This window comes from Harpia harpyja, chromosome 4 (genome assembly GCF_026419915.1).
Source record: "Harpia harpyja isolate bHarHar1 chromosome 4, bHarHar1 primary haplotype, whole genome shotgun sequence".
Classification (NCBI taxonomy): Eukaryota; Metazoa; Chordata; class Aves; order Accipitriformes; family Accipitridae; genus Harpia; species Harpia harpyja.
The window spans coordinates 80,926,578-80,953,976 of NC_068943.1; the positions used below are offsets into that span (position 1 = coordinate 80,926,578).

General features: G+C 43.8%; 1 protein-coding gene across 3 annotated transcripts; it reads right to left on the minus strand.

The window, feature by feature from the left end:
* Window positions 1-963: 963 nt before the first annotated feature.
* On the minus strand, window positions 964-27,399 carry MAP3K14 (mitogen-activated protein kinase kinase kinase 14). 3 transcript variants are annotated; one of them, XM_052785018.1, is made up of 16 exons: window positions 27,288-27,399; window positions 19,470-19,742; window positions 18,826-18,895; window positions 16,724-16,934; window positions 15,988-16,596; window positions 14,785-14,922; window positions 12,458-12,587; window positions 11,594-11,725; window positions 11,041-11,145; window positions 10,162-10,325; window positions 9,629-9,779; window positions 8,647-8,997; window positions 7,383-7,489; window positions 5,850-5,994; window positions 5,189-5,289; window positions 964-4,296 (listed from the first exon to the last, which is right to left on the minus strand). In XM_052785018.1, exons 2-16 carry the CDS (start codon window positions 19,720-19,722, stop codon window positions 4,132-4,134), a joined length of 2,832 nt encoding a protein of 943 aa, XP_052640978.1. In that variant the 5' UTR covers window positions 19,723-19,742; window positions 27,288-27,399; the 3' UTR covers window positions 964-4,131. The 3 variants fall into 3 exon arrangements, with proteins under 3 accessions (XP_052640978.1, XP_052640979.1, XP_052640977.1); XM_052785019.1 differs by having other exon boundaries at window positions 27,284-27,305; XM_052785017.1 differs by lacking the exon at window positions 27,288-27,399 and adding an exon at window positions 26,750-27,005.

A 27,399-nucleotide genomic window follows, 5' to 3' on the forward strand; every position in this document is an offset into this window, starting at 1 on the left:
AGCCAGGACTTGTGGCTCTTCCAAGGGGCAGTCCCGCTTCTTAGTACACAAGAGTCACCAAGGAGAAGGCTACCAGACCCCAGGCACCTGCACAGACATGTACCTATCTCTGCTGAGCTACCTGGGCGAGGAGGTCACAGCTTCTGCCATCCACAGCATGGAGGAGCAGACGGCTTGGGGAGAGGCTAGCTCCAGGCCAAAGGTCCAGGGCAAAGGCCCAACGCAAGCTATTTTACGCAGCTGCTCAGTTGGGCTGTCCTCAGAGACAAGAGGTGGTTTAGTGATTCCCTAAGCTGATCTGTATCTTTACAGGGAAGTCTAGCAACAAAACACCCACCTTTTTTTGTGGACAACTGATTTGACTTCTGTGTTCACAGCACAAGCATAGGTACGTGATAGCAACGCGCCCCGCCACTTCAGTCTGGGGTTTATGTTTCAAGATAACTGACCTCACTCGCTCACTGGCAATAACACCAGCACACCTCTAGTCCACTGTGCTGACTTAACACACATGCACCACAGAAGTGGAGACAAACAGCTCCTGCCCCAACAGCAAGCAGAAGCACTTGCTGAAAGGTGTGGGCAAATTTCCAGAGCTCTGCCTGCCTAACCTGGTGCCTCTGGATCCCAGACCTACATTTGCACTTTCGAGGGGACGACTCAGCAGCTCCCAGTACAGCAAATTCCCCTGCCTGCAATGGGACAGGAGGAGGAAAAGGGACAACCTATTTGGAAATAGAGAGATGCCAGTATATTTAGCAAATCCTGTGCTTAGATCCATGAAAGTTATTGCTGCCTCATCATACCCAGAAACGACTTCTCCCTGCATCCCCCAAACAAGGGTAATATATAGCGGAGTTAAATCAGACCAGGCTTCCCTCCTTGGAAAATGTCTTATTCAGCACCACTGTCTTGTTCTCTGGGACAACGTACCAAACCACTAGCAACGAGAATGAAGAAACATTTTCCAGCTTTATTTTTTTCCCTGTGAAAATGCAGGTCAAATATGTTAATTTCAAGAAATCACAGTTTTATAAAGTGTCATTCGTTCAATACAAGCTAGTCATTCCATTGCCTTCACCGACGCCAGTACTGCCCATCCCAAAGAGATTATTAGCTTCATATTGCTTTGCCAACAGTGATTTTGCCAGACTTTCAGAAGGAGCTACACGATGAGCCATCTGTGTTTATCACTCCTACTGCTATTTGTCCTCCCTATCCTGAACTGGGGTTCTGTCCTAAAGACTAGTTACGTTATTACACACAGTTTCAGCCAAATTTTAACATGGATAACAAAAAGCTTTCCTGACTTTCTCTTCTGTCAGTATTGCACAGCCAGCCTTGATCTGGAAGCTGGACTGTTTATGCCTGTCACAGCAAAAATGGCCAGCCAAATTAAGAGGAAACTGTCCTGGCAGCAGGAGAGAGTCAAGGAGATCCCAAGCTGGTAAGTAGCAAAAACATGAAAACTCTAGAGATACTCTTGAGAGAAGAACCACATTTCAGGACAGTAAGAAAGCACCAGTGGTTTGTGGTATTAGCTGAAGCGTCTTTCCCATCTGGCAGGGACTGCTGACGCCACAGCCTGCTTGTCTGGCCGGTTGTCACGTAAAAGGTTTGTTAGGTGGAAATCTGCAGCCTCGCTTTCTCGCTTGAGGTGGCAGCAAAATAGGACTGAAGGTTTTGGACGAAACGAACAGGATGGAGATACTGGCTAATGCTGGTGTGAGAGTACAGGAGAACATGGACATCTCCATCTACCCAACAAAGACATTCTGGGTTCGCAAGGGTTTACTGCCTTTCACCCATTCGTGTAGGTGGCCTGAGATTAACGTTAATGCTATAGATGAAGTGTAAAGCTCCGAAGTCCTGTAAACAGAGGGCTGCTGCATCCTGCCCTACTGCTCGGCAGAACTTGAGTCTAACACCAACGTACAAAACCGTACACCTGTACATCGAAGCATTTTGCAGACAACAGCGAAAGCCACGAGATGCAGCCTTTGGGAAGGGAACAGACCATGCTTTCGTATTGACACATCACCAACAGTGATGCATCATATTGACACATCACCAACAGACTCTTCTTAGAAACAACCAACAGGTTTTTCTGTTTTTCTCCTCCCCCCCTCAGAGGAAGCCTAGGAAGGGTGCCAGGTGTGGGGAGTTTGGTTGGTGCACTGAACATGTGCTTGGGAGCTCCTAGGAACCCTGGAGAGGCATTTTGATCCCTCCTGCTCTAGAGCTTACAATTCTTAGTAGTTTACGGCACCTGAAAAAAGAAATCGAGCCAACCTACCCATTCTCCCCATTCCCTCCTGGAAGACATGTGCATAATGTGTTAATCGTTTACTAAAAAGACTCTTAATGTGGCATTTCAGATATAATTAGGTGCCTATTTTGGACAACGTATTAAGTGCTTTAGAACAAAAAGTGCTATAAAAACTACACCCATAGTGGTGATAGGTTTAATTTTTCTTCAAGAGTTCCACTTTTTTATTACATCACAACTTTTGTCTTCTGATTAGGGATGTCACTGCCTAGTCTATCAAAACCAGCCAATGTTCTGGGAGACCAAAGGGAAAGAGTATCAGTTGCTTAAGAAGCATTGGTCCTCAGAAAGGGAGGCCCAGAGTATAACTTTTCCCAGCTATTTTCTAAGTGAACTTCACCTGAAAAATCTGCCAACATTCCTGCCCCGTTGTGTCCCCCAGAACCAGCATGGATCCAGCAGTGCCTACCTTGGGAGCCGTTTCTCTATTCAGCCTGGATGTAGATAGCCCCTGCTCAGAGGCCACTGCAGTTACAGCACTCTGGAAGAGCCACAGCACACCATCAAGTGACTGTGATTTCCAGGTGTGCAAGGACTTTGAGCAGTCCTGAACATGTACACTCATAGCTTACACCTCCCTCTGGTTTTGTTCCGGGTTATAGACAGGCTAGCAGCATCTGCCCATCTGAATTTGATCCATGCAGTTTCAGTATACTCCAAACAATTCACGAATCAGTAAAAAAAAGTTCAAAGCTTAAGGCATTCTGGGCCCAGCTGCCCATCCCACTCCATTAACACATTTTGACATAAGGGGAGCAGTACGAAGCCTCGTGCCAGTCCGTAAGTGCTAGCAAAGACAGGCTGAGCTAACACACCACACAGAACTGGGGCACTGACCTCCCACGGAGGGGCTGAGCAGCTGGCCAGATTGATAGCTGGGAGTGAGATTTTTTTTATAAACACTTCAGCAAAATTCAGACCTTGTCTGAGCTGACTGAGCCACTGTCCCTTCCCCCTCCAGGGGGAGCTGCCTGGACGGGACAGTTCACGTGAAGTCCCAAGTCAGCGGTGGAAACAGGATGGAGGAATACAACCCCTCCACCCTGCCCACCAAGGAATATCATACCCTCCTCCTGCCCTACCTGCCAGACAATGTTGGCAGCCACACCAGAGAGAGAGCACCAGCTCCTAAGTCGGGGAGACGACCTGAAGATGAGAGCTGCAAGCAAAGCTCTTTCTGGGAACAAAGTTCTTTTCTGATTCAAGAAGGAAGCGTCTGCGGGGAAGGGTGGGAGGTGAAACCAAGAACCCAGCTAGTTACTGCTGTCGATTTTCCCCATGCAAAAGGCTTGAGGTAGAGATGATGCTACCCAAAGCCTACAGAAATGTTAAGTTTTTCCTCCAGCTAGAAGGAAGTTAGCCAGCTCCCCTCGGCACAAACAACCACAGCTGCACTGAAGATACTCAACCTCCTCCTTCGGGCAAGCCCAGCAACTACTGGCTTCACCTTGGAGGCTGAGAAACAGGAGTTCTCATCCAATCCCCTATTCTCCTGAAAAGCACAATCGCATTCCTCTGAAAAGCAGGAATTTCCACCCACCATTCTCAAGCTCAACCTAACACTCACACCCAAAACAAGTAATTCCCACTGTTCTGGGGAACACCTAAGCTCAGGACATGTCTTGGAACTGGATCAGAACAGACAACAGAAGTGAGGCCCGAGAGCAGTGAACTGCTGAACTGCTATCCTACTTCAGCACAAAACACCAGCAACTGCACTTGGTGCTCCATGGCGGGGGTGGTTGGAAGCTTTTGCAATTCCTTCTTTCAACAAGGTAAAAACCTCCAAAACAGGAACAGTTTCATGGTCTGTTCTCCAGCTGACCATGTTTGACTCGCCATGTCCAGCTGACACTGCAGTCAGGGGCAAGGGTGCACTGCAGCTCAATACCAGAGTCGGGGACCTCCATGTCGTAGTGAACTGGCTGGCCTTCTTTAGTAACCAGACTGAAAGCAGGGACTGGTATCTGTGAAGCAGAAAAAACAGATCTGAGTGGCACTTCAAGTCTCTTTCAGAACATAGTATCACTCTATCAAACCCAGCAAATAGCTTCCCAACCCAAGAAAAGCTCCTGGAGAGAGGCTTGTGCTTGGCAGGAACATCCTAACCTTCTCTCATAAGAAAGTACCTCAGAAACTGGACTAGGTAGCATTCACCCTGCCGACGAATTGCCTCACCCAAGTTTTTGACCATTGATGGTGGTTCCTGAACTGCCTATGTTTGAGCAGTGTGGATTCCTCTGCAGGCTAGTGATATTTTGCTTTGTGATGTCAAAGAGAACAAAGTACACCAAAGAGAACCAACACCACTAAAACATTTTCTGGACTTCCGCAAACTCTTTGTTTAGAGATGATCACCACATTTTTATACTCAGATGAGTCACAATCCCACAAACAATCAGGAGTTTCTTTCAGGGACTGTCAAAGAGGCCCACAGTGAGGTTCACTGGAGTCTGCCAATATCTCCTCCAACCTAACAAGTTAGAAGCATCACAGCCAAACAGCCCATTTCCCTTAGCTGATATTACTGTTCTTGATGGAAAAGTCATATAGTGGTTCTTCTTTAGGGAGAGGGGAAAGAATTTATCTTTATAGTCTAGGAGAAGGATTTTTAAGCTGCAACACAGGTACTTTCTAAGATGGAGGTCCCTATGACAATTAGCAATGGCTTATGATTCAGAAAATATCTTCTGGTATCGCACTCATAACAGCAGCACTGAAGTTATGTTACTAAATGTGTCATTAAGATCCTTGAATGGCCTTCTGGGTCACTGGTTTTAAGGCATTATGAGGCTGCATTATGGAAGAAATTGCTTCTCAGACAAAATGCTGTACTTAACTCCCAGCTTTGTGTCTCACCTGGCTGCTTATCCCAGTGGCAATGTCTCCCACCTTTGTCCTGTGGAAATCCCTGATGTGTAGATTTTCTCCACTTAGCAATTGGATCTGGATTTTCACTCCTGAAATGTGCAACAGAAGTCATTAACTTCTGCTGTAGGTATAATGACTTCACAGTCCAACACAGAAAAATTGACTAGCAAGGCACATACATCAGAAGAACTTATTTTTGTCATTAAGCACTTAATTTATGTAGGTCTTTTGCTGAGCATGGAGGCTTGAAGACAACAATGACTCACAGAACAGAGCTGGATTTAGCAAGAAAGCAGCTGAAGAGATGTATTGATTTGCACAACATGCCCTCAAAATTATTTTGTAGACATTTATGGTTATAAAGCATATATACTTGCACATGGCAGCTGCACAAGGCAAGGCTGAACCAGACTCTGTGCACCCAGGAACTTCTCTGGCTTTTACTAGACTATACAGACTCAAGTGCCTTCCACCCATCTATGACTGGGGCAGACTTGGCCTCTTGAAAACCCATATGCTTTTAGGAGGGTCTGTGCTGACACAGCAACTGAAGGATAAGAAGAGCTCAAAGGCTCCATATCCCAGACCCTCTAGATACTGAGAAAATTATACCTGACCATTTATCCAAACTTTAGAAATTCAGACTCACCGTTGAAATAGCTGGGAGTGTCTGTGTGCCGACTGCGGTTCAGCAGGTTGTTCCAACTGAAGCTCTGTCCGTCTGCCTGGCTGTTCCAGGAATGAATCCCAGAGCTCATAGTGTCCCTCAAGCTATGAGAAGCCTTCGTGGAGTTCTGCAGAAGTAAGCGCAAGTTTGTCAAAGGCTCCTAAAGAAAATGAGCTGGCATGAGATAAACATTAAAATAACCTCAGGAAGAAAAAAGTAGAAATCCACAGGGATATAAGGCTGGGCCTCCAGTTATTCAACATTTACCTGCCATCTAGAAAAGGGGATGAATAGCAATGCAACAGTTTGCAGACATAGTAAGATATTCTCAATAGTCAAATCAATAATCACCTGAAGAGTTGGATGAGAAAAGAGTGTTTTGTTGTACTGAGTGACAGGAGAATAAAGCAGCAGATAAAATTCTAATGTCAGTAAGTGCAAGAAACACACAGGAAAAACAGTTAACCGTACATAAACAACTATGGACCCTACATTGCTGTATTGCTTGGAAAGGTCTATACTATCTTAGAGTCATAGAAGGTCAATCTGACAACATCAGCATAGTGGTAAGTACCAGTCAAAAGTCACATTAAACGTTAGGTTTAGGCATCAGAAAAAAAAAAAAAAGCAAAGTCACATCCCACACTGCACACCATGCTGTATCAACAGCTGAACTATTCTACAGAACTCTGCTCAATCCTCCTTGAAAAGCATTAGAAGGCTGAGAAGAGGAACAGAAATAGGAAACAAAGATGATCACAGTCAGAAATGACTCCTGTAGATGGCAGGCTACACAACTTTGCACTCCATGTCTTTGACAATGACTGAAGGGCTTATGTCCTTCCCTGGTTCAACAAGGCTTATTCAGTGTTTCTCACTGGTATTCCCTGCTTTATGAACACCAGAGATAGAGCAAACAAAATTAATTAAACTTAGTATTTAAGTACTTTAGACTATGTAAGTCATTAGTATGAATGGGTTAAAAGAAGCTCATGGAGAACAGATCCATAGGCTGGGAGTGAATATCCAAGATTAGGGTCTCTATCCTTCTGCCCTATTCTTCTGATCTTTCCCTAAACATCCCTTTAGTGGCCATTAGTACAGTAAGAAGACCCTAGCCTGCACAGCTGTTTGGTCCAACTTGGTACAGCTCCTATGGTCATCACTGCTTCTTCAGTTCCTTTCTTCTTGACATATAGAGGGTCAAGGCCACTGAGATTTTCCATATCCACACACTTGATGCTTACTGTGAGTATACAGCACAGGAGAGCAACTGGAGGAAAGGGACCCATGCTGGATAGTAAACTAAAGAACAAATACAATCCTAAATACCCCACTGTCCAAGAACAAAGATTTCTTCCCAAGGTACTCTCCAGCAAACTGGGTGTCAAAAAGCAGCAACAAACGTGCGAAACTCCAGGTGTCCATTGGTCACAGCTTCCAGTTTCCCAGAGGTGGTTACCCTGCCACCCCCACCCACCCACAATAACACAGCTAGCATCCATTTATACTCACCTTCTCACTGGCATCTGACACAAACGGGCTGTCGATGCTGAGACATGAAAGCATTTGTTCTTGCTCTTCCAGAGAGTAAGGCTGTGAAAGGCTGTTCAAAAACAGTTCTGCAAGCAAAAGGAAAGAGAAGGAAGACATCTCCAGTGATTCCTTTCATGCCTCCCTGCTCTAATCACAGCTACTGCAATTAATACACAAAGCTTCTTCAGCATTATCTAACGAACACTGATGTTAGTGTCTGCAAAACACATGACACACAATTTCTCTGCTATGTAGAGGCTATGGCCACCACTGTGAAAATAGGGAAACTGAGCCAGAAAGGACAGATGAATTGTGCAATGACATGCAAATTGCCAGGGACAGGACTAGCAGCCAGAATTTCCCAGTTCTTGCCTATTATGTCACCTATCAGTCTTCACTCTAGATCCATCCACATTATACCCAGGGAAAAGTCAAATTCATGTACTTGACTCTTGCAGCAACTTGCACCGATAATATCCAGACCTTACAAGGCTGCTGAAGATCCAAAGCCATTTGAGAAGAAAGCTGGCCCTCAGCAACCCCTCAAATGCCATTCTTCAGTTCTGTGACAACAGTTACATTTCAAGACACTTTTTTCCTAGCCTGAAGTTTTCAATTCATTTACCAAGACTAGAAAATATGGGATAAAAAAAGTGAAAGGTTGAGTTATACTGGGGCAATGGAACTGGACTATTACTTCACTGATTTTCATGCTAAATTTACTGCTGGTTTTCAAATTCTGGATTGCTGCTGGTAATCAAATTCATTGGCTGGTGGCTATTGGTTTTCCAATGCCCAGAACAAAACAGCTGCAGACTGATTTTAACTATACTGCTTTGATATCTCTCATCCAATAGGCTTATCCCTTTATTAGAAGAATTATGTCTGAAAACCTAAGATTTCAGATGAAGTTGGAATTGCAGACATTGTTTATACAGTGCGTATAAGCACAAGTCTGAAACTGGCTGTTTTCTGAGAGGTTTCTGCACCTCTCACAGAAGTTCCCTCCGCTGTTCAGAGAGTGGAAGAAAATCCTGATCACTACCATTGTGGCATATTTAATTGGTTAATTGGTAATTTAAAGGAAGGCTGAGCAACTAATGTAACGAGAGAGGAACTATGAACAAAATGACATCCAAGCTCGAAAACCAGAAATAACTGTCAAGAGGCCAAAAGAAAGCAGCTGTATTTTTATCATGCTCTCAAGCAAAAAGCTGAATTCCCTACATAGCCCATCGCTTACCTATTTCCAGCTGCTGAAGCTCTTGTTCTGAAATGGTTGTTGCTCTCTCCACATGGCTGCAGCTCTTCAGGGGGAGAGGAGTCGAGGAGAGAGGTGGAGGATCCCACGTCTCAGATAACTCCTTGCACACGTTCCAAGGGGCTCCCTCGACCTCCTCTGTTTGCTCCAGAGATGGTGGTGGTAGGACTGGGCTCACACAAGAAACTTTGACTGCCAATTTTGAGTCAGAACCAGTCTCAGAAACTGGGCTCACTGTGGGGGACAGGGACGTCTGTGGATTGTTTTCTTTGTTCAGAGATAAATGTCTAGGCTCTCTGTATTCGCCTTTCCAGGGGCTTGTCACACCTCCCACTACAAAACCAAAAAGCATACAAACATTATCAAATAAAAAAAAAAAAAAGAGGTAAAAGTTTTCCTTCACAATAAAGAGTTTCTGAACTGTATCTTGCTGTAAAAGGCCCAGCTTCTTCAAAAGACAAAACCAGATCACCTCTACAAATTCTTGCTGTATTACAGAACGTTTCAGCAGGATTAAGTTGAAATAAATTATGGACAGTCTTAAAGGCAAGACTGGACCGCAAGTATGAGTTACAGTTCAGGATGCAGTAAACCTCTGCATTCAGTTCTGCTGCATACCAGGCTCCAGCTCACTAGATGCAGTTGATACTTCAGCTGAGTATAAGCCCAGCCACAGCACACACTTTAATAAACCCACAAAAAGCACAACATCATCTACTTCAAGCAGAGAAGGAAGAAAGAGCATACGACAGCACACAGGAAATTTTAATTTATTTGGGTGAGAAACACCCGGCTGCGGGCAAAAGCTATCAACCCAAAAATATACATCAATGCTGAAGCCTGTGCAAATGATATACTGAACAGTAAAACATACTGATATTTCCCATGGGACCACTATGACATAACTAGCAAGCGGCCACTTTACCAGTACAGATAACAAGCTTTAGATACAGGACATTTCTACCTTCTTCAAGTGCGACACTGGTCTTAGTTTTCAGTTCAGATGCAGATGCTCTGTGAACAGGCTCTTTCTCCAGACCCATTTTAATAATCTCAGCAGTGAGAGGGTTGCAGGAAGGTGGAATTTCCCTCAGAGGAGGTGGCTCTTTAGCTATCTGTGTAACAAACAGGAAGTGAAAGAGGTTAGACCAGAGAGGCTTCATTTGATTTCAGAAAGGTTCTTCCCACCCTGAGAGCGTTTCCAACTGAAATTACAGCATTAAATGAGAGACCTGAGCAGTAATTTTATTACAGCTGAATGGCTAAAAAGTCACACCCAAGTCATGAGCAGGATACGAAAGAAACAGCCCCAGCATGTGTAATACACAGCAGTCTAAGAGGCATAAGAAATGATCAGCTTCCAAAGCAAGGTTGGCATCATCTTAGATGCCCAGCTGGCTCTCAGCCAGCCTTCCTGAAATGACTGCTCTCTAGCTAGGTATAATGAGATTTTGCAGGCTTACATACCTTTTACTAGAGATGTGTTGGGTCACTTACCTTTAGACAGAGCGGGTGATTATAATACTGGGTCCAAGGGTGGCACCCATTAAGCATATGCAGCATCATACAGCAACTGCTCCAGACATCCACTTTGGAGTCACAACGCTTTCCCATGACCACCTCTGGAGCCATATGAGTCTCTGTGCCAGGCACGTAGTTCCCTAAAACCATTCAAATGAAAACTCACTGCACATAAACTAGAGAATTGCTCCAATGCAACTGCTGGGAAGTGTAAGGCAGCCTCCTTGTCTTTTCAGTTAAAGTAAGAAACAAGTCACCTTAACCCAAAAATCAGCATCGCGTGCTCTTACAAGCTGTTCAAAGGCTACATCTCCTTATCAGTCTCATCCCTTATACACAGAATAGGTATTAAGCTCCCCTTTCCAGCAAATGTGGGAGGTGAAACATGACCCTCCATTGGTGAGCTCGGCAGTATAAAACATATCCTTCTCTTTCAACAGCTGCACTAAAAAGCATTGTAAAGTTTAACTGCCCAATAGACAGCGAGCAATTTTGCTTCGGTGGAGGTCAGGATTCTTCCCAAGCTGTTTAGTGAGGTTACATGGCAAGTCAGAGTTACATTTTTAAGTTTTGATGTGGTTTCTTGCAGGGATAAAACACTGAATGTAGTGTGCTGACATAATCTTACAAAAAATACAACAGCCTTCTAGACTGGGAGATAAGGACCACCTTCCAAACTTAGGTTCATTTTAGCTGTCAGTGGGATACATCACAGTAATATCAATAAACGCGACACTATGAGCAACGTTAAGTCTGGAAAATACAGTTGCTTGCAAATTAGCCATATGTAAATGCTCAAAAAGGAAGAATGAGTCAGTAGGGCAATTCTTTAGAATCGCAGCAGAAAATCCTTACCTGTGACCAAGCACTTTCCCAGGCCATCTGGATGAAGGTGAGCAGAGTGACCAAAGTCACACAGAAGAGCCCTGCTTCCATCATCGGACAAGAGCACATTTTCCGCTGGCAATGAGAAGTTTTTAATTAGTCAGTCTCCTTTGTATTATGGTTACTGAGATGGAAAGTCAAAAGCCCACAGAACTACAGCTCTTGGAGCCCCAGCCAAGGTCTATTACTCCTATGGAGCGTCACTGGCTTAAGCAAGTGCACAACTAGAATTATCTCTACTTATAAGCTACCAGTTATCTGCCCCGGAGATTTCTCTACCCCAGTGGTTGGGCAGCGTGGGCGGGCAGCCTGGACAAACAGTCCGTCAGACCCACCGGATGACAGAAAGAAAGAGGTGACAAATATGATATGCCCAGCTGTTTAGAACCAAGTTAAGTTCTAATCTCAAATGTAGAGCTGAAAATCTAGTAAATAACCTTTTGCCACTCAGTAACTTAATCTCCAAGCTGCCTGCCTCTTCTAAGAAAGAGGGAAGAACAAGGTACCTTAAGTACCATCCTACCTTTTACATCTCCATGGAGAATGTTTTGAGCGTGAAGGTACTCCAAGCCCTCTAATGCCTGGCCCAAATAACTGAGGGCTCTGTCCTCTGGCAGGCATCCACTCTGTTTAATTAGCTGACCTAGTGAGCCACCTAGAAAGGAATCCAGAGAGTTCATGTTAGCTTATCTTTAAATTCTTCCCAGCATCATGAGCCTTCCTCGCTGTTTCTGATGAAGAAATGAGAACTGCCAGGTCTGACAGCTCTTATCTTCCACACATGGGTCTGTTCCTTTTGTTTATTCCCAGAGTTCTTACTGCCCACAGAAACTGGCCTCTTTGATGAAGCCTTTTGCTTAGTGTCAGTTTAATGGTGTTGCTTTGTATCAAAAGCAACTACTCTGTGATCATATCAGACACTTCTAGGTGCTACTGATCACCAGCTTGATTCTTCACAGGCTGTGTTTTCCATGGTCCTGGCTGGAAAAAGGAGCATCAGGCAACGGAAGCATCTAGGTTTGCTGATACAGTATCCCCTGTTCCAGTACAATATGCTCTACATGATGCCATGCAAATAAACATGAAAGTAAAAACCAGCACCAGCTGTGTGTTTTAGTGAGAATCTGCAGCTGCTCTTCAAGAGATACACACCTTGAACTGGAGTAAGGCAGGACTGGAAACAATTCCCCCCAAGAAACACCATTGCTACACACCAGCAGGGGTTACACATACCTATCCCCACCCACTCAGGAATTAAATGCTAGGAACACTCTGGATACACCAAAGAATTAACAGATTTAAAATTGGGGCAGGAGGAACTGGAGATCAATGTCCACTGCATTCAACAGTTACAATGGTGCTTCTATTGTGGTTGTCCCTTTCTCACCCTCCATCAGCTTCATGAAGATGGTCACCCAAGGTCCTTCCTTCACAGCTCCATACAAGGGGACAACTTTAGGACTTGTTATTGCAGCACATGTCGTTAACTCCTCTGCACGGAAGTGTTCAACTTGTACCTAGAGAAACAAAGAAGAAGCAGTGAACAAATTTTGTTATGAAACCCAACAGAATCATCCCTCCCTAATGCTTGAGTCAGAGTATCCCGCACTGTTTAACAGCAGAGGCACAAGGATAACCTTCGTTAACAGAAATCAATGGGTACAGAGATAAGTGGGAACACTCAGAATCGTTCTGAACAAGGACGATGAGAGTCCCTAAATCCTCAGTGTCTGAGTAAAGTTAAGATTTGTCAAAAAAGATGCCTGGTTGCAATACCTCTGGTGTATGGCTGACTACTGGTAACCTTCAGGAGAAGGGTAATTTCTGTCTCAGTTAAAAAGATAATACTGACAACTTAAGCATTCTGCTTTCATGAAAGAAGAAAAAAAAAATATCTAAGGATGGCACAGTACTTGGCAAAAATAAAACTCCCCCAAAACAAGAGGGAATATGAAATATGGCCACAAGCAGTGATCAACACCACCACCTTTTTAGGTGGTACTCAGCCTGCACAGAAAACTGGTTAAAGAAAAACTCTATTCACCAAGTTCAGCCAAACAAAATAAAACAAGAACTTGCTAAAGACCAGAAGGAAAACATGAGTCATTAAGATTCTGGTGGGAAAAGGATGTATCACGTTTCTTCACTGTCAGCAATCCAGCTATAGCTAGTTTTCTTTAATCTCAAGAATTTGGAGAGCAGGTGCTTACAACACCAAGTATGGTGAAAGAAGGTCAGGTAGTCCCCTTCTAACCCAGACAGACAGTAATTCCAGACAGTTACTGATGTAAAATGAAATGCATCATTGTGAAGTGTTCAACTTGCATGTTAGAACTCACTGGTTTAAGAGGTTGGTCTGAGAAGATGTATTTCTGATCTACAGAAGTATCCTTTGAAATCCTCCAGTAATTAGGAAAAAAAAAAAGTTGACATTTTGAAAGAATTCATCTTCTCCTGCTCTCATGTCTTTCTTTTCAGCAGTACCACTCCTCCTTTCTGAAAATACACCCCACTAGTAACAGCTATTTCTCCTAAGACTGTGTATTTGCAAAATGGATAATAAATTTAAGTAGTTACATCATATCAGAAAACAAGCTGGTCATGTTGCCACAAAATTCCACATCTAAAATGTGAGCGTGCAGAATAGGACATAATTTTCTACATGCTTTAAATATGTTTGCTTCTATATAGCTGACAAATGAAATGGTTAAAAAACTGGACAAGCTGGCTTAGTCTTGCCACTTACATCCTTCCACAGGCAATACATCAAGTTGAGACCAATGTAAACAAGAAAAAGCAAACATTTTAAATTGAAAAATGCAAGTTCCAATTCTTTTTGCATATAATATTTTTGTACTCAAGACAAACACTTCCAACACACTTGTTGAAGTTTTCTATTGGAGTAATGTGAGAAACATCAGTTCACAGAGGTGACGAAACCATTCAAGTGTTAAGTTCAAACAAAATAGTTTACATTCTCATAATCTACTTGCATTATCACTCTGCCTTCACCCCCGAGACCCCCTCCCCGGCTGCCTACAAATCAATACCCTAATTCAAGTTATATTCCACATGCTTCATACATCGTATGACCATGGCATATCTTGGTGTACAATAGATTATTATGCCAATTTCTGGAAAAATACACATCCTTTGCTGCATCTGTAACAGAATCACTTCATTGCAATGTGGCGCTATTGCATATGACACTCACTGAACAGATGAAAGCTCTCTCTGTTTTAAGTGCCTACCAACTGTCTTATTTTTTCTTTATTCCTTTTTCAACAGAGAAACACCTGCCATATCACCATTTACATTAGACGTGTTTTAAGATGAGAATAGTTAGATAAGCAGACAACCCACACAGCCATTTCTCCCCTGCAGTCACTAGGAACACTCTTACAATCTTTCTGAAATCTCTACTCTCTTGGCCTGTCTCAACACAAAAACGAAGATCCCTTGTAGCATGCTTTGAAGGCCAAATGAACCTATTTCTGGCTGTTAAGCTTGACCCCCTGTGCACATACAGGTTCTCCGTCTGCTTCTTCTCTTCATGCCATCACCTTGAAGTTTTTCCTTGAACATAACCACAGCAGCGTTTCACTGTGCCTGTACCATAAGGTACCTACAGTCCATGGTAGCTGGAAAGAGAAGACTTTTTCTCCTTATGCCTTCTTGTGTCAGGAACCCCCCGCCTTTCTCACACATAATTACCTTTTTGGCAGCACACTGAAATCCTGTCTGTTTATCCTCTATTTTGTATACTTCTCCAAAAGAGCCAATGCCCAAAGAACCGTGACACTTGGTCCAATGAACCTCTTCTCGGTACTCATAATCCACTGGCTTTAGTTTCTGGAAGTTAAAATCAGAAAACAAGGTGAAGCAAGGAAAGAAACACTTAACTGTTGGGTTCCACAGAGACCAACATTTTCAGAAAAAGCACAATAATAGATATCACCGCACCTCTCTAAAAATCCCTGTACAAAATTACTTCTGTCACAGGCTTGAGATGAAACCATACAGGAGGACCTACTTGATTTCTGTGGGCTCTGTTTGATCTAAATGAGTGCACCCCATTGTAAAGAAAGGCCACCAGTATTTGGATAGCTTTGGAGCTCTAAACTATTCCCTACACATGCAGGAATTAGCTCCCTACGAAGCTAAATTCTACACACAAAACAAGATTCACATGACTAAATGTAGACATCTGTGTGTGAGCTAAACCTTTTTTATAGTCAGTAGACTGAGACTGTGCCTTAGGTTTCAGTGTGAACACATTCAGGCAGGTAAGTGACACCCTGAACTCCACCAACAATACTGACAGGGTGACAATGATTCCAGGGGAGAGTCCTCGAAGAGGAGTTTAAGGCGGCAAGAGAGAACTGAATTCAGAAGAAATGAATCATGCCTCTAAGATTTACATGCATTTGCTATGCCCAAGCCCTGCATTTGGCAAGGGACAATGTGCGAGTTGCTGGCTTCCTACCAGAGGCAGCAGACGTGCTTTTTGCACCTTCATGATCCACATGTCCCTGGTTTCTGTCTGTGTCACAGTCCAGGTCATTTATAGCCAATAAAATATTGCAGCCTGTTCACCTGAATGGACTGGGTTCTTTCACAGACAAACAGAGAAGACATGTTTGAAGAACTGACTAAACACAGAAATGTTTCTCATAGACAAGCATGCACATTTTGTGAATGGGTGAACAAATTAGAGCCACTAATCTAAGACAGTGCTTTATATCCTTCAAAAAACAGAACCACATCTTTAACTGGCAGTCTTCAACCGTATCAAGAACCATTCAAAAAATGCAGTCTTGTTACAGAAGCTAGCACATGGATGCAGATTATCTCTCTTCTGAAGCCCAGTAGAAACTCTGCCTTCCATGACACTAGTGTGCAGCGTCAGAAGATCACCTCATTAAGTAGCACGCCTTCATTTTCATCTGCTTCATGAAATTGTTCCTTTGGGTCCAGACCACCTCCTCTCCATGTCTTGGCTAGGCTGGCTAAATTTTGTGGTTCACCGAGACTCACGCTCCCCTTCAAAGCATCTACCAAGTATTCTTCCACAGAAATCTTGTCCGAACTGGTCTTCATGGACTGGTTGACACATTTGGGGAAACTATATTCTAAGTTTAGGCCAGATAAGCGATGCTCACTGTCTTGATAGTTGAGATCACCATGGAAGTATGTCTCCAGAGCATTACGTTTCATGGCATGGAGAGGACTGTCCAGATGTGGGAAATGAGGGGGTATTATGTTGTAGGGAAAAGGATGGAGAGTTTCAGGCTGTGGAACACTGTCCCTCTGATAGTGCCGTTTCCAAACATGATTAAGGCACTGAATAGGGCTTATCAACTTGTGCAGTTCTGTTTTGTATTGGCTCCTTGGTGAATGGAGTTTGCCCATGGACAGAACTTTCTCAGGTTTCTCAAATGGCAGCGGATCATAGACCAAGTCCTTGTTAAATTCTGAAACCCAAAAATTATTTCTGTAAAGAATATTTTGGTGTGATTCATCCTCCTAGAAAATAAAACAAAATGAAACAGCTGAGCAGGAACCTCAATATAGCCACCCAAAATTCAACCAAGAATTGTTAGGAGTTTGCAGGGGTCCCACCAGTACAAAAGGAAGGTTTAAGGATTCTCACCTGGACGGGAATTGGGGTGCAGCTCTCTTGTTCTGGAGTTCTGGGACCTCGCCTGTGAGCAGCCACTGTTTGTATTTTCAGCTTGGATCTTTTCTTGTGACGTTTCTTTTTCGTCTTACCTCGATGCCTCCCTCTCCAACAGGTAGGTGCCATCTTCCCCTCCGTTGCATGGGCCACATTGTTAGGGATTTGATCGAGACTGTCTGACCGGCTATTAGAAACCAAAATGCATGAAGTCTCTTAGATCTGACAGTGAAAGCACACCTCCAGTTAACAATTATGACCCACAGAACAAGAATGAGAATTAGCAATTCTGCCTTCTGGGATTTAAAGAATAGAGAATGGTAACATAACTTCTTGCCTTCTAATATGTAGCATTTGTAACTTCAATATCAAGGCATGGTAGTATATCTGGCATTGTAAGAAAGAAATACAGAGGGTGTGGGGGGGAAGCAAAGCATTAAGTCTCCCAGTATTTGCAAATTCTGCAAGGAACAGCAAGACTAGACATCAAAGTAGAGGGAAAAGCACTGAATGTCTCCAGGTTGCTTTCAGACAGTTTGGGTCTATGATTTATAGAGAACACAGAGATTATGTATAAATGCAATCTATTTAAAATTTTTTTTAAATTAATAAAAGTGCTCATAATATAAACTTCTGCTCTATTTGAAAGAAAAATAGGCTTTGCACCGATGAAAAGGGATGACTAAGTGCACTTAAATAAAACAGCTTCAAAAAGCCAAAATGTTCTGACATTTAAAGCTCAATACTACAGTATGATTTCTCGGAATGCATACATATACAAAACAGCACCGGCCAGCACACCAACTGGGGGTCTATACAAATAGATACAACTCTCAAGAGGAATATTTGCCTGCATTTACTCAGTACCAATCATAGAAGTTAGATTTTTTTAAATCAAGTTATAAGAGAAAACAGGATATTTCATCTTCAGATGAAGAAATCATAATTGTTCTGTTGATCCATGCAGTATACCATCTGTCTTTACTGAACAGTGATGCAGATCACAGCCAGCATTGCTCTCTCCCATCTTTTCCTGCTGTTTCAGTGCACCACTGAGTGCTAAAAAATCCAATAAGCAGAGTTCTAGGTGATGGCATTACCACATTGCCTTGAACCTGAACACATAGCTGGCGTACATTTCACATAAACCCCCTAAGAAATGGTTCACTCTGCATTTCTTCAGTTGGTTCATGGGAAAACGTCATAAAGTCAGTGGGCAATGTCAAACCATATACCTCACAAGGCCAGATTCAGTGTCTGAAAGCTGCCAGAAAACAGGCAGCACCTAATTCTATGTTCTAGTCACCCACTGCAGAGTGCTGGATCTGCTTGATAAAGCTCCAGCGCTTAATAAAGCTCCAGTATGTGCCCCAAAAGGGCACATATTCTTCATGAAGAAAAAGCGGCTCACTCCCAGATGACTTCAGAAGAGCAAGTCCTAGGTTTCCATTTTTCTATCACAAATGTTACTCCCCCTTTACCACTTTCAGCTTCTCTTCACAACTCTATTTCTGTTGCTGATACTGTTGTTAAGCAAAGGTTCTTCTCTCATCCCCTTTTGTTTATCCTCCCCAGAAACAAAGCAGTTCCTTTTTCTCAGGACTACTTCTAGCAGCAGCCTAAGTTTCCCACAACTTTTCAAAGAGGACGGTGTAACAAGGTTTCAAAAGCATCAGGACAGTTCAGTTAAAAAAAAGACTGAAAATTTTCCCTTGGATCCTTCTACTTCAAGCCCATGAACGTCAAAAAAATCACTCGGTCATTTAAAAACAAGTTTGACAACCCAGAAATAGAAGCAGAAGACTACGAGGGCCTGTAAATCAGCAGGCATTGACAATACGACAATGCAAGGTGTTTCTAGTGGTTTCTGCTTAAACTTATATTTTCTCCTAATACAGAAAAGTTTTGAGGAAGATGTCTGGGGGAAGACACACTCTTCTCAAGCCTCAGACAGAAAAGCTAATTCAAAGAGGAGTGCTTTTGGAAAAAATATTGTAAGCACACAGAGCCAGGGTAATTTGGAGCAAGTCAGCACGCACAATGGTGAAGGCGGGTATTCGTGTTAAGAGGTCTCTCACCTGTAACGCTTACTATGAGCAATAAAGGATCTCTCTGATAAAGTGGGGCTGAACTCCTGACTGTTTTCACCTGTGTGAAAGAAAACAGGATCATCACATGTCTTCAATATCAGGCAAAGTCTCTCCTGGTAACAACTGGACTAAGAAACAACTCTACCAACTTGCTAAATCAAACAGTGATCCAGACAAACCACCACACAGTTGTGCCACATCACCCACACTGCGTAATTCCTCCCCCAGCATTAGATAGCTTCCCAGCACTGTGATCTCCTGATCCCCCAGCTCTTTCCCACCTGACGGCTTTATTTTGTTTTTCTTCTCTTCTTCTCCCCTCTTTTAAAATATCTTTCAGAAGTCAGCCAAGAACAGATGACCCAGCAGGACACAGATTTATAGTTGAAGCAGCTAGGTGCAATGGCCTTATGCTGTTCTGTTATTTACGCTTTATTCAGTGGATGCTGCCACATTGTTAGGAGATTTCATGAGCTTCCTAAATAGAGACTGGGATGTGTCACCAACTCCACCCCACTTGGGATTACAAATAGATTTTGTCTCAGCTCTCCAGGAGTGCAAAGTGAGTGAAATCTCATACTGCATTACACATTCCTTTTTCTCAATGAAGAGCAGACCGCCCTGCTACTTACATTCTGCTTGGGCAATAATAGAAATTGATGCACAGCCTCCTTCTGTTTCTTCTTTTGCTGTTCCTTTGGTGATTACATCATTCAGGATTTTCCACTGACTGTGAAAGATGACCTTCTTTGAATCTTCTACTTTGCAAACACTGCTCTGCTTTTCACTCACTGTCTCATTCAGCCCCTTGGTAGCTGTGAGCTCCTTCTTGTGCTTGATGGCTGGATCAGGAGCTCCTTGGCACGTAATTCCCATTACTGCCATTTCACAGGTTCAGAGAGTCACTGAGTAAGAACAAAAAACCAAAGCAAAACACTTGTCAAAATACTTCACAGGCAGAAGTGGCTTTAAGTTCATGAGAAACAGGAGGCTGCTGAAGGTATCAGATTACTAAATAATTTAAACCAAATAAAGGTCCTACCCAACCTCTGAGCATGGAGCTGAAAAAGAACCCAAGACTGCCAGCTCTCCATCCCTGACTTGTACCACTGAAGATCTGAATAATCAATGTTATTCTCAGCACTAAAAATAAGAGCCCACACAGGTTTCAAAGGGAAATTTATTTCTTGGTATATTTAAGCTATTTCCATCAGCTTCAATACAAACAGTGAAACCATATAGAAGAGGGAAGCCTTGTATCGCTAAACAGGAAAAATATTCACCCAAAAAAAAAGAAAAAAAGAGAAGACACAAAAGATTTTCTCCTAGAGTACACCTAGGAGAAATTACATTGTGCCCTCACACCACATAAACCGGCCATAAAATCCTGCTAATTGCTTTCTTCCTTGTACTCGGTCACCCTCAAATCCATTTCTCAGTTTTCCTTCCAATGAAACAAGGCTAGGCAATCAGCCTGCCCATCCACAACTCCTCCCTCGCTCCCCTTCCTTCCCCTTAATCATCAATAACTTTTGAAATCCTTGGTCAAGCCTGACAAAAGTAGAGCTCCTAAGGTGTATTGGATTGATGCAAGTTGGATAGAGGACAGCGACGGTGCTGGAAAAGACGATCCCCTCCGCTTGGCAGCAGCTGGCGAGTCAATCAGCACAGGCTGCTAGCTGACCAGTTAGCGTAAAGGTAGCTCCAAACAAGTCCCAGCACATGCCAAATCTTGGCCAATTGGCAGCATAGAGTAAGGTGGAAAGGAGCCAGGGGTGGAAAGGGAGAAGTATAAAGAAGCATGCAAGCAAGGCACTGTGGGACAGGACAGGGGTATATTGTGGGGTACAAATCAGGAACGTGGAGAGTTAAGAGTTCCCTACAACCACAAGGAACACAAGCCCACAGGAAATACAGCTTTCGTTTAGCCCCTGATCCCCTCACCTTGGATTCCAGAAAAGTTAAAACAGTTGTTTTCCTTTAAACCAGAATACGCTCTATTGCCCCTTAACTGTAGAGGTCACTTCCTCCTGCCAGTCCTCTCACAGCTCAAGTGCAAAATCTTAAAATTAACATTTCCATCATTAAACAACCCATGAAAACTCAGAAACCTTAGCAAACACGTACAGGTGTTAAGTACCACGAACCCAGTATAAGACAAGGAGGAGGGACATCTGAACAGAAGCCAGCAAAAACAAGATCTCAGAACTATTACAGGAGCACATCTTTGAGGCTCATCAGTTTAAATGTGCACCAGAGTTTTTCTTTTCCTTTTTTCTTTCCTTTTTTCCCCTGCCTCGAAGAGCTGCCTAGAGCAACAGGACATTTACTCTAACAGGCTCCTGGCAACACACAGATCAATCAGGAAAATGACAAAACTAGTGGGTGCTCTGTGCCTGAAGGACCACCAAGGAAAGGGGAAGGGAGTCGTTTGGGAGCCAAGTGCATGAACCTTGGTGTGATGTATAAATGAGTCACCTAACAACCTGGCAGGTATACAAGGAAAGTCAACAATGACCACATTCAGCAGCTAAACAGAGAACAGCTGCTGTGCAAAAGAAGTGCTGATGACAGTATCCCACTCATTACGCCCGTCCCGCTCCCTCTTCTCTACAGAAATTATGTCAAATCTCAGTGCTGTAAAATAATCCCTTGGAGCAGCAGAAAGAGAGCCTGCCAGATGACTAACCCAAGCCACCAGTGACCAAACTGACAAGTTCAGAGCTATTTTTATACTCACTCTCTCCTGATTTGCATTAACTCTGTCCCTCCTTGCCCTCCCCTCACCTTCAAGGACCTTCAAGGTCTGCAGCACAAACCCATCCCCATTGCCAAAAAAATATGTAATTCTACAAGTCACTCCTCAGCTTAGTTAAAAGACAACAGAGGGAGGGGAGAAACAAAATTGCAAGTCCTTGTTGCCCTCTGAAATGGAAAAGAATAACAAGGAAACATTACTGAGATTAAAGTCAACAAAGCACATACCTCACTTGCCGACTAAAAAAAAAAAAAAATAAGAGGTAGCTATTGTAAGCAACGTCCTCTAACACAGCAGCCGCCAGCGCTCAGACAGTTTAATGTGTGACTCAGGTCTACAAGGCTGTGTAGGCTCAGAAGCTGCAAGCCCAGCCCAGTTTAACTGTTGCCGCACAATTTTCAGTCCTTATAAGAATCAAAAACCCAACTATTTTTATGGTACGTACAACAAAGCGCAGCTGGCAGAAGTTGTGATGAAAAAAAATTAATCAGAACTTTTAAGTAATTTTTGAAGCATGACTTCTCTTGAAGCTACATATTCAGAACTGAACAGGCTAGACTCATCTCCGTGCACTTGGAGGGGGCGGCAATCCAGAGAGGCACAAAGCATTCGTAAGCCCCGTCAATTTGGACGTATGCACTCAGTCTCTCAGGCTCAGGCCCCGTGCGCAGCCCTTCTCAGGAAAGCTCTAGATAAAAGGGAGCCTTGGGAGCAGTAAATGGGTACCTGAGGTTCCACAGCAAGACCACTAAGAACAGGATTTACCCACATGACACACGCTGGAGCTGCAGTTTCGGCTGCCTATTTACTTGCCACCGCTCCAGGATGCACACAGCTTCCTGTACAGACATAAGTTATGTGCGTGCAACATGAGGAGCTTCAAGTTATTGAGCTGGAGGGTGGTTGTTTCATACCCCAAACTGCTTCTCTGGTTTTCAAAACCTCCTCTCCCTCATCCAGGTCACTTAGATTCAACTGTAATTCTTGATTTCAATATCCCTGACTTTCTTCCTTCTGTAGACGTGTGTATGGGCTCATTATTTTCAAGGAACAAAGGGGAAGTCAGGTAATGATGCAGTAGATAAAAGTGAATACTACACTCCTAACCCACATTGGGCTTTTGCCGGCAGCGTTAAAGACTACTTGTTCCTTATCTTCACTAAGGTTTTACACTCACCTTTGGTTAACTAATGTTAGTTCTCACTGCTGTAAAAAAGAAAGTGTGTTTTTACAGAATGAAAGCCAAACACAGTATCAGTTGTGCTGTGGAGGCACTGGTCTGATGGCAGTGGCAACTCCTCCCTCAAATAATGTGAGAAACTAATATATTGGGTAAGGTCATCTGAGACTTACAGGGAGTCAGAATTAAGGAGATACTCAAACATTATTAATATAAGAGATAATCATGTGCTTTCTTCTCCTTTAAAACTTCCTCCTACCACCCTTCTCTAAACAAGTCCCTCTTTACCCTCTTCAGCTCTTCCACCTCAACTCTAAGCTATTTGTAGCAGGGACCTTAAAAGAACACTTCTGTGTTTCATGAAGTTACTATGTATATAGAAAGAAAAGACTCATAACTGGAAAAAAGTAATGCAAACACCTCTCCAGTACTAGAGCACACCATAACATGGGATCCTGCTTGGTCTGCCTGGGTGAAATCTCCCTTGCCAATGGCTTTTTGGAGAATTTCAGTTAACGTTTTGCACAGTAGCCCATAGATTTGGTTAAAAAAGACTCGGGAAAGAGCTTTAAAATATACATAAGACTTCATAAGTCAGCTTCAAAGTATGCAGATTTCTTTTCCTAGTCTGAGTGCGAATGTTGAGCAGCAGTTTCACATTGACATTTAGTTTGAAGAAAAAAAAAAGAAAAAAAAAATCATGTTGTCTCAGTGAGGTTTCCCACTTCCTTATTGAGAAGAGTTTTATGAACATGCATTAACTTAGGTTAGCCTTCTCTTTTGCAGCTGCTACTGGTTTATTAAAACAACACAACTAGCATTTTAGCAATGTTGCTTTGCTGACCACTACAACAAAGCAACAGCTGGGAAGAGCCAGGAATTTATGCATCACTAGAGCAGGGAATGTCAACTGAGAAGAAGAACATACACCTTTTGGGGACCTTCCAGTCCTAACAACTGTCAGTAGGTATTCGAGAAAGTGCCAAGTCTGCAGTCAAAAGAACCTATCCAGAGTATTAGCTACAAAATCATCATAAAAGATGTCAAAAACCACATGTTTCGCCAAAGAAAAAAAAAATGACACTTGTCAAAAAAAATGAATCACACTAAAGATCTGGTTTGGGGCCCAAGGAGTAGATATATATATGTACAACCCCTTCAAACCCCAGGCACCACTTCCCTTTGTCCCTGCCTCCTAGCCATTGTCTTTCTCTGCTTGGATGCTATCGATGAGCTTCCTTGCCTCCCCACGTTTCAGATGGAACTGAAATTCAGACGGTTCCGTTTTCGCCTGTGTCAGTTTAAGGCATATTATTGTAGCATGGGCCTGGGGTGGTTATTTAAACAAGCTCAGTGCTGTCAGCAAGAAGTTTCAATTTGTGTCAGAAGGGACTTAAAAAAAAAAAAAAAGTTGTAGCACTCAACACACACCCCTACCTTAAAACACACTTAATGCCATTTTAAGTTAACATGTTTAAGAGGAAAAAACAGACTTCCCTTGTGTATCTAAGAGTTCCAAAGTAAAAATAAATAGAATGCCTGACTGATTAAAATACTGGTGAGTCAGATCACCAGTTGCTATTCCAGGATGCTCACAGCCTTCACCTCCTCTTCTTTAACCAATGTTATCCATTCGTCTGTACAAGGGGCTCCTGTACAATCTTGTCTGGTTCCTCTCCGTCCCTCATGTATTGTCAAGTACTGCTGCACACAGATTTACCTGAAGATCTCCAGGTAAAGCTAAACCTTCTACCTAAACCACCACAGAACTGCCTGTTCGAAGGATTTCACTATCAGCCTTATGTTCATGAGTAAGTTATGTTACAAATGATAGTAAGTACGTAAACATATTCTTTAAAGTGGTTTGATAGTAAATACTTTAAAATCCTGTTTCAGTCATTTGTATTGCTTACTGTAAACATCAGGATAATGAGCTTCAACTGTCGTCTTAGTTGCCAGACAGTAGTATATTGCAATAGTTTGGTTACAAAGTCTGTAGGAAAATATTTGCCTGGGTTTAACCATCAGTAGAATTTCTAAAAGTATCTAAACACACCTATCTTCATTTCCTCAAGTACAAGCTTGAGTACAACTCACTCCTTAACAATTCTTTTCATGTTGTTGAACAAAGATATGAATAACACCATTTGCCCAGAGTTTATAAACATCACCGCGACCCCATTCATTCAAAGAAGTGGCTAATGTTTCCAAAGTGCTTTGCAAACAAGTATAACAGAAAGCATCAGAACAAACTTCAACCTGACAAGGTTTTGCCTTCCAGCCTGGCTTAGCTGTTCTCACACTGGCTTTTGGGACACTGCTTAATGACATCCTGGTTTTTAAGACCCACTTGTGGAATGATGCTATTTCCTAAATTATAACAAGATGATACAGTAAAGCACCTAAATGGACAACTTCCGACAATAACCACAAACACACATTAAAATCAATTCTGCCCAAGCAGCCAGGATGGAGTTTTCACCAGTTATTACTATACATTGCTTTGCAGCTTTAAATTTTCAGTCACATTTATAAAATGCCATGTAATTCTACAAGGAAGCAGTAAGGCTGAAATGCTAGGCAAAACCAAAAGTTTAGTTAAATTCAGTACAGATAGAAACATTTCCATGTAATCTTAATTTATGATTGGTCCTGTGAATTCAATTATGATGATTTTATACTATAAAGTAGAAATATGAACTGACCGGAGTAGTTTCTAACTGTCCAGACTGAGCAAAATCCCATGAGACAAACTCCCATATTAACTGCAGAAGAGAACTGCCTTTTAGAAAAGACAAAGTACATATTCTTCAGAGCCCAGATGTCACTAAACTGTGATCAGCAAAGCCCAGTTTCCTACAGACTGAAGTCCCACACACCTAGCCCTCATAGGCCTCCTTCTGGTCCCCCCCCGTATCCTCGTGATCTCCCTTCCCCAGCATCTCCAGACCCTTTCCTAACTCAGGTCTCTTTTACTCTGGGCCAGCTGCTCTTCCTGGAACTTGGAAATCTTTCTGTCTTCCAGACCTCTGTTCCTCTGTCTCCACCAACAGATTTGACTGACACTTGCCAGCAAACTTCCAAAGTCGCAGAAGAAAAGTTAAAGAGACGGAACGGTCAGGTTTGCCTCTATCCTCTTAGCAGCCAGAGTAATAATTAGGCACCTGATCACTGTTACAACAAAAGCTCAGCTCTACCTTCTCACATTTAACACTGAAATAAGATTCAGGACAGACAGCGGCCAAGCTCATTAACTCCAGCGATGTTGGATCAGGTCCCACATATCCTTTAGGTTTTTTGGTTGTTATATGCTTGCTTGTTATACTCCTTCTTCACAGCATGCTATACAAAGATTCACTCTCTTATAGCAGTTAAAATTTAATAGTTAATAGCAAATGACTCATTCCACAGGAATCTAGTGGCTGTGCCAATAACAGATTTTAACTTAGTTGAAATGCAATAAAGCAGCACACTACAGACACGTATTTCAAAGCCCGATTCGATTATTCTTATCACTAATGTCACAGCGAAGAAGGTACAAGTTATTACTCATAAAAGACTTCAGAAAGCCGGTTGAAAAAGAAATTTAGACGTTGTTTATGGATGCTAGTTTCAGATTGCTGCTTCTTACATGTGCAGAGCACCGAACACATGTTTCTAATGTAACCAATTAAAGTAGACAGGAAGCATCTGAGATCAACCACAGGCAGCAACTTATTAATCAGCAAAGAAGCATTTTAACCTTTTGCCAGAAAAAAAGAAAAAAAAAAAAGTCGCGTCAAAGCGAAGCGCTACGGCTAGGTGCGAGAGGCGAGCAGACAGGCAGTTTAACCGAACTTCAGATCTTATTCAGTCGCGTATTTTGATTAGCCGGTCTCCGGCCTGCCTCCTCCTCCCCTCTCCCGGGCCGGGGGTGGCTGTGGAGAGCAGCACCTAGCAACACCCAATGAACGCGGCAGGCTCTGCGGCTTCACCTCTTCTCGCCGGCGGGTGCTCCGGGACAGGCGCGGCTGCCGGGGAACCGGGGAGCTGTGGAGCCGAGGCGGGCGGCTTCCCGGCAGCGGCAGGACAGCCAGGCTTTACAGGGGGCGGCTCGGCGCTCCGCGGCGGTGCGGCCACCGGCGGGCGGACGAGGAGCGCGGCTGCGACGGATCCCGGCAGGAGCCCGTTAGGCGGTAGGTACCGCTGAAAGCTCCCCGGTACTCCCGGGCGGGCAGGGCCCTTCTCGCGGCGGGCAGCGGCTGCGGGGGGGGGGGAGCAGGCTCGTCTCCCGCCGGGGCCGGGCCAGCGAGCAGGGGGGCTCCCTCACACCCTCCTCCCTGAGGCGGCCACGGAAGCGGCGCCGGCCGGCAGCGGGCTCCGCGGGGCCCTTCGGGTGAGACGCGCTCCACGGTTCCCGGACCGAACGCCGCCCCCCGGATCCCGGATCCCGCCCCCGCGGCGGTGCCGGGGCGCAGCCCCGCTCCGCGCCACCCACCCCCCCCCCCCGCCGCCCCGAGCGGCCGCACCTACCGCTCCGGCCCGGCGCGGCCCCTCAGGCCTCCTGAGCGGCGCCCCGCTCACTGACAGGCGGCGGCCAGCGCCGGCCCCGCCCCCCCGCCGCCGCGCGGCCAATCGCCACCCC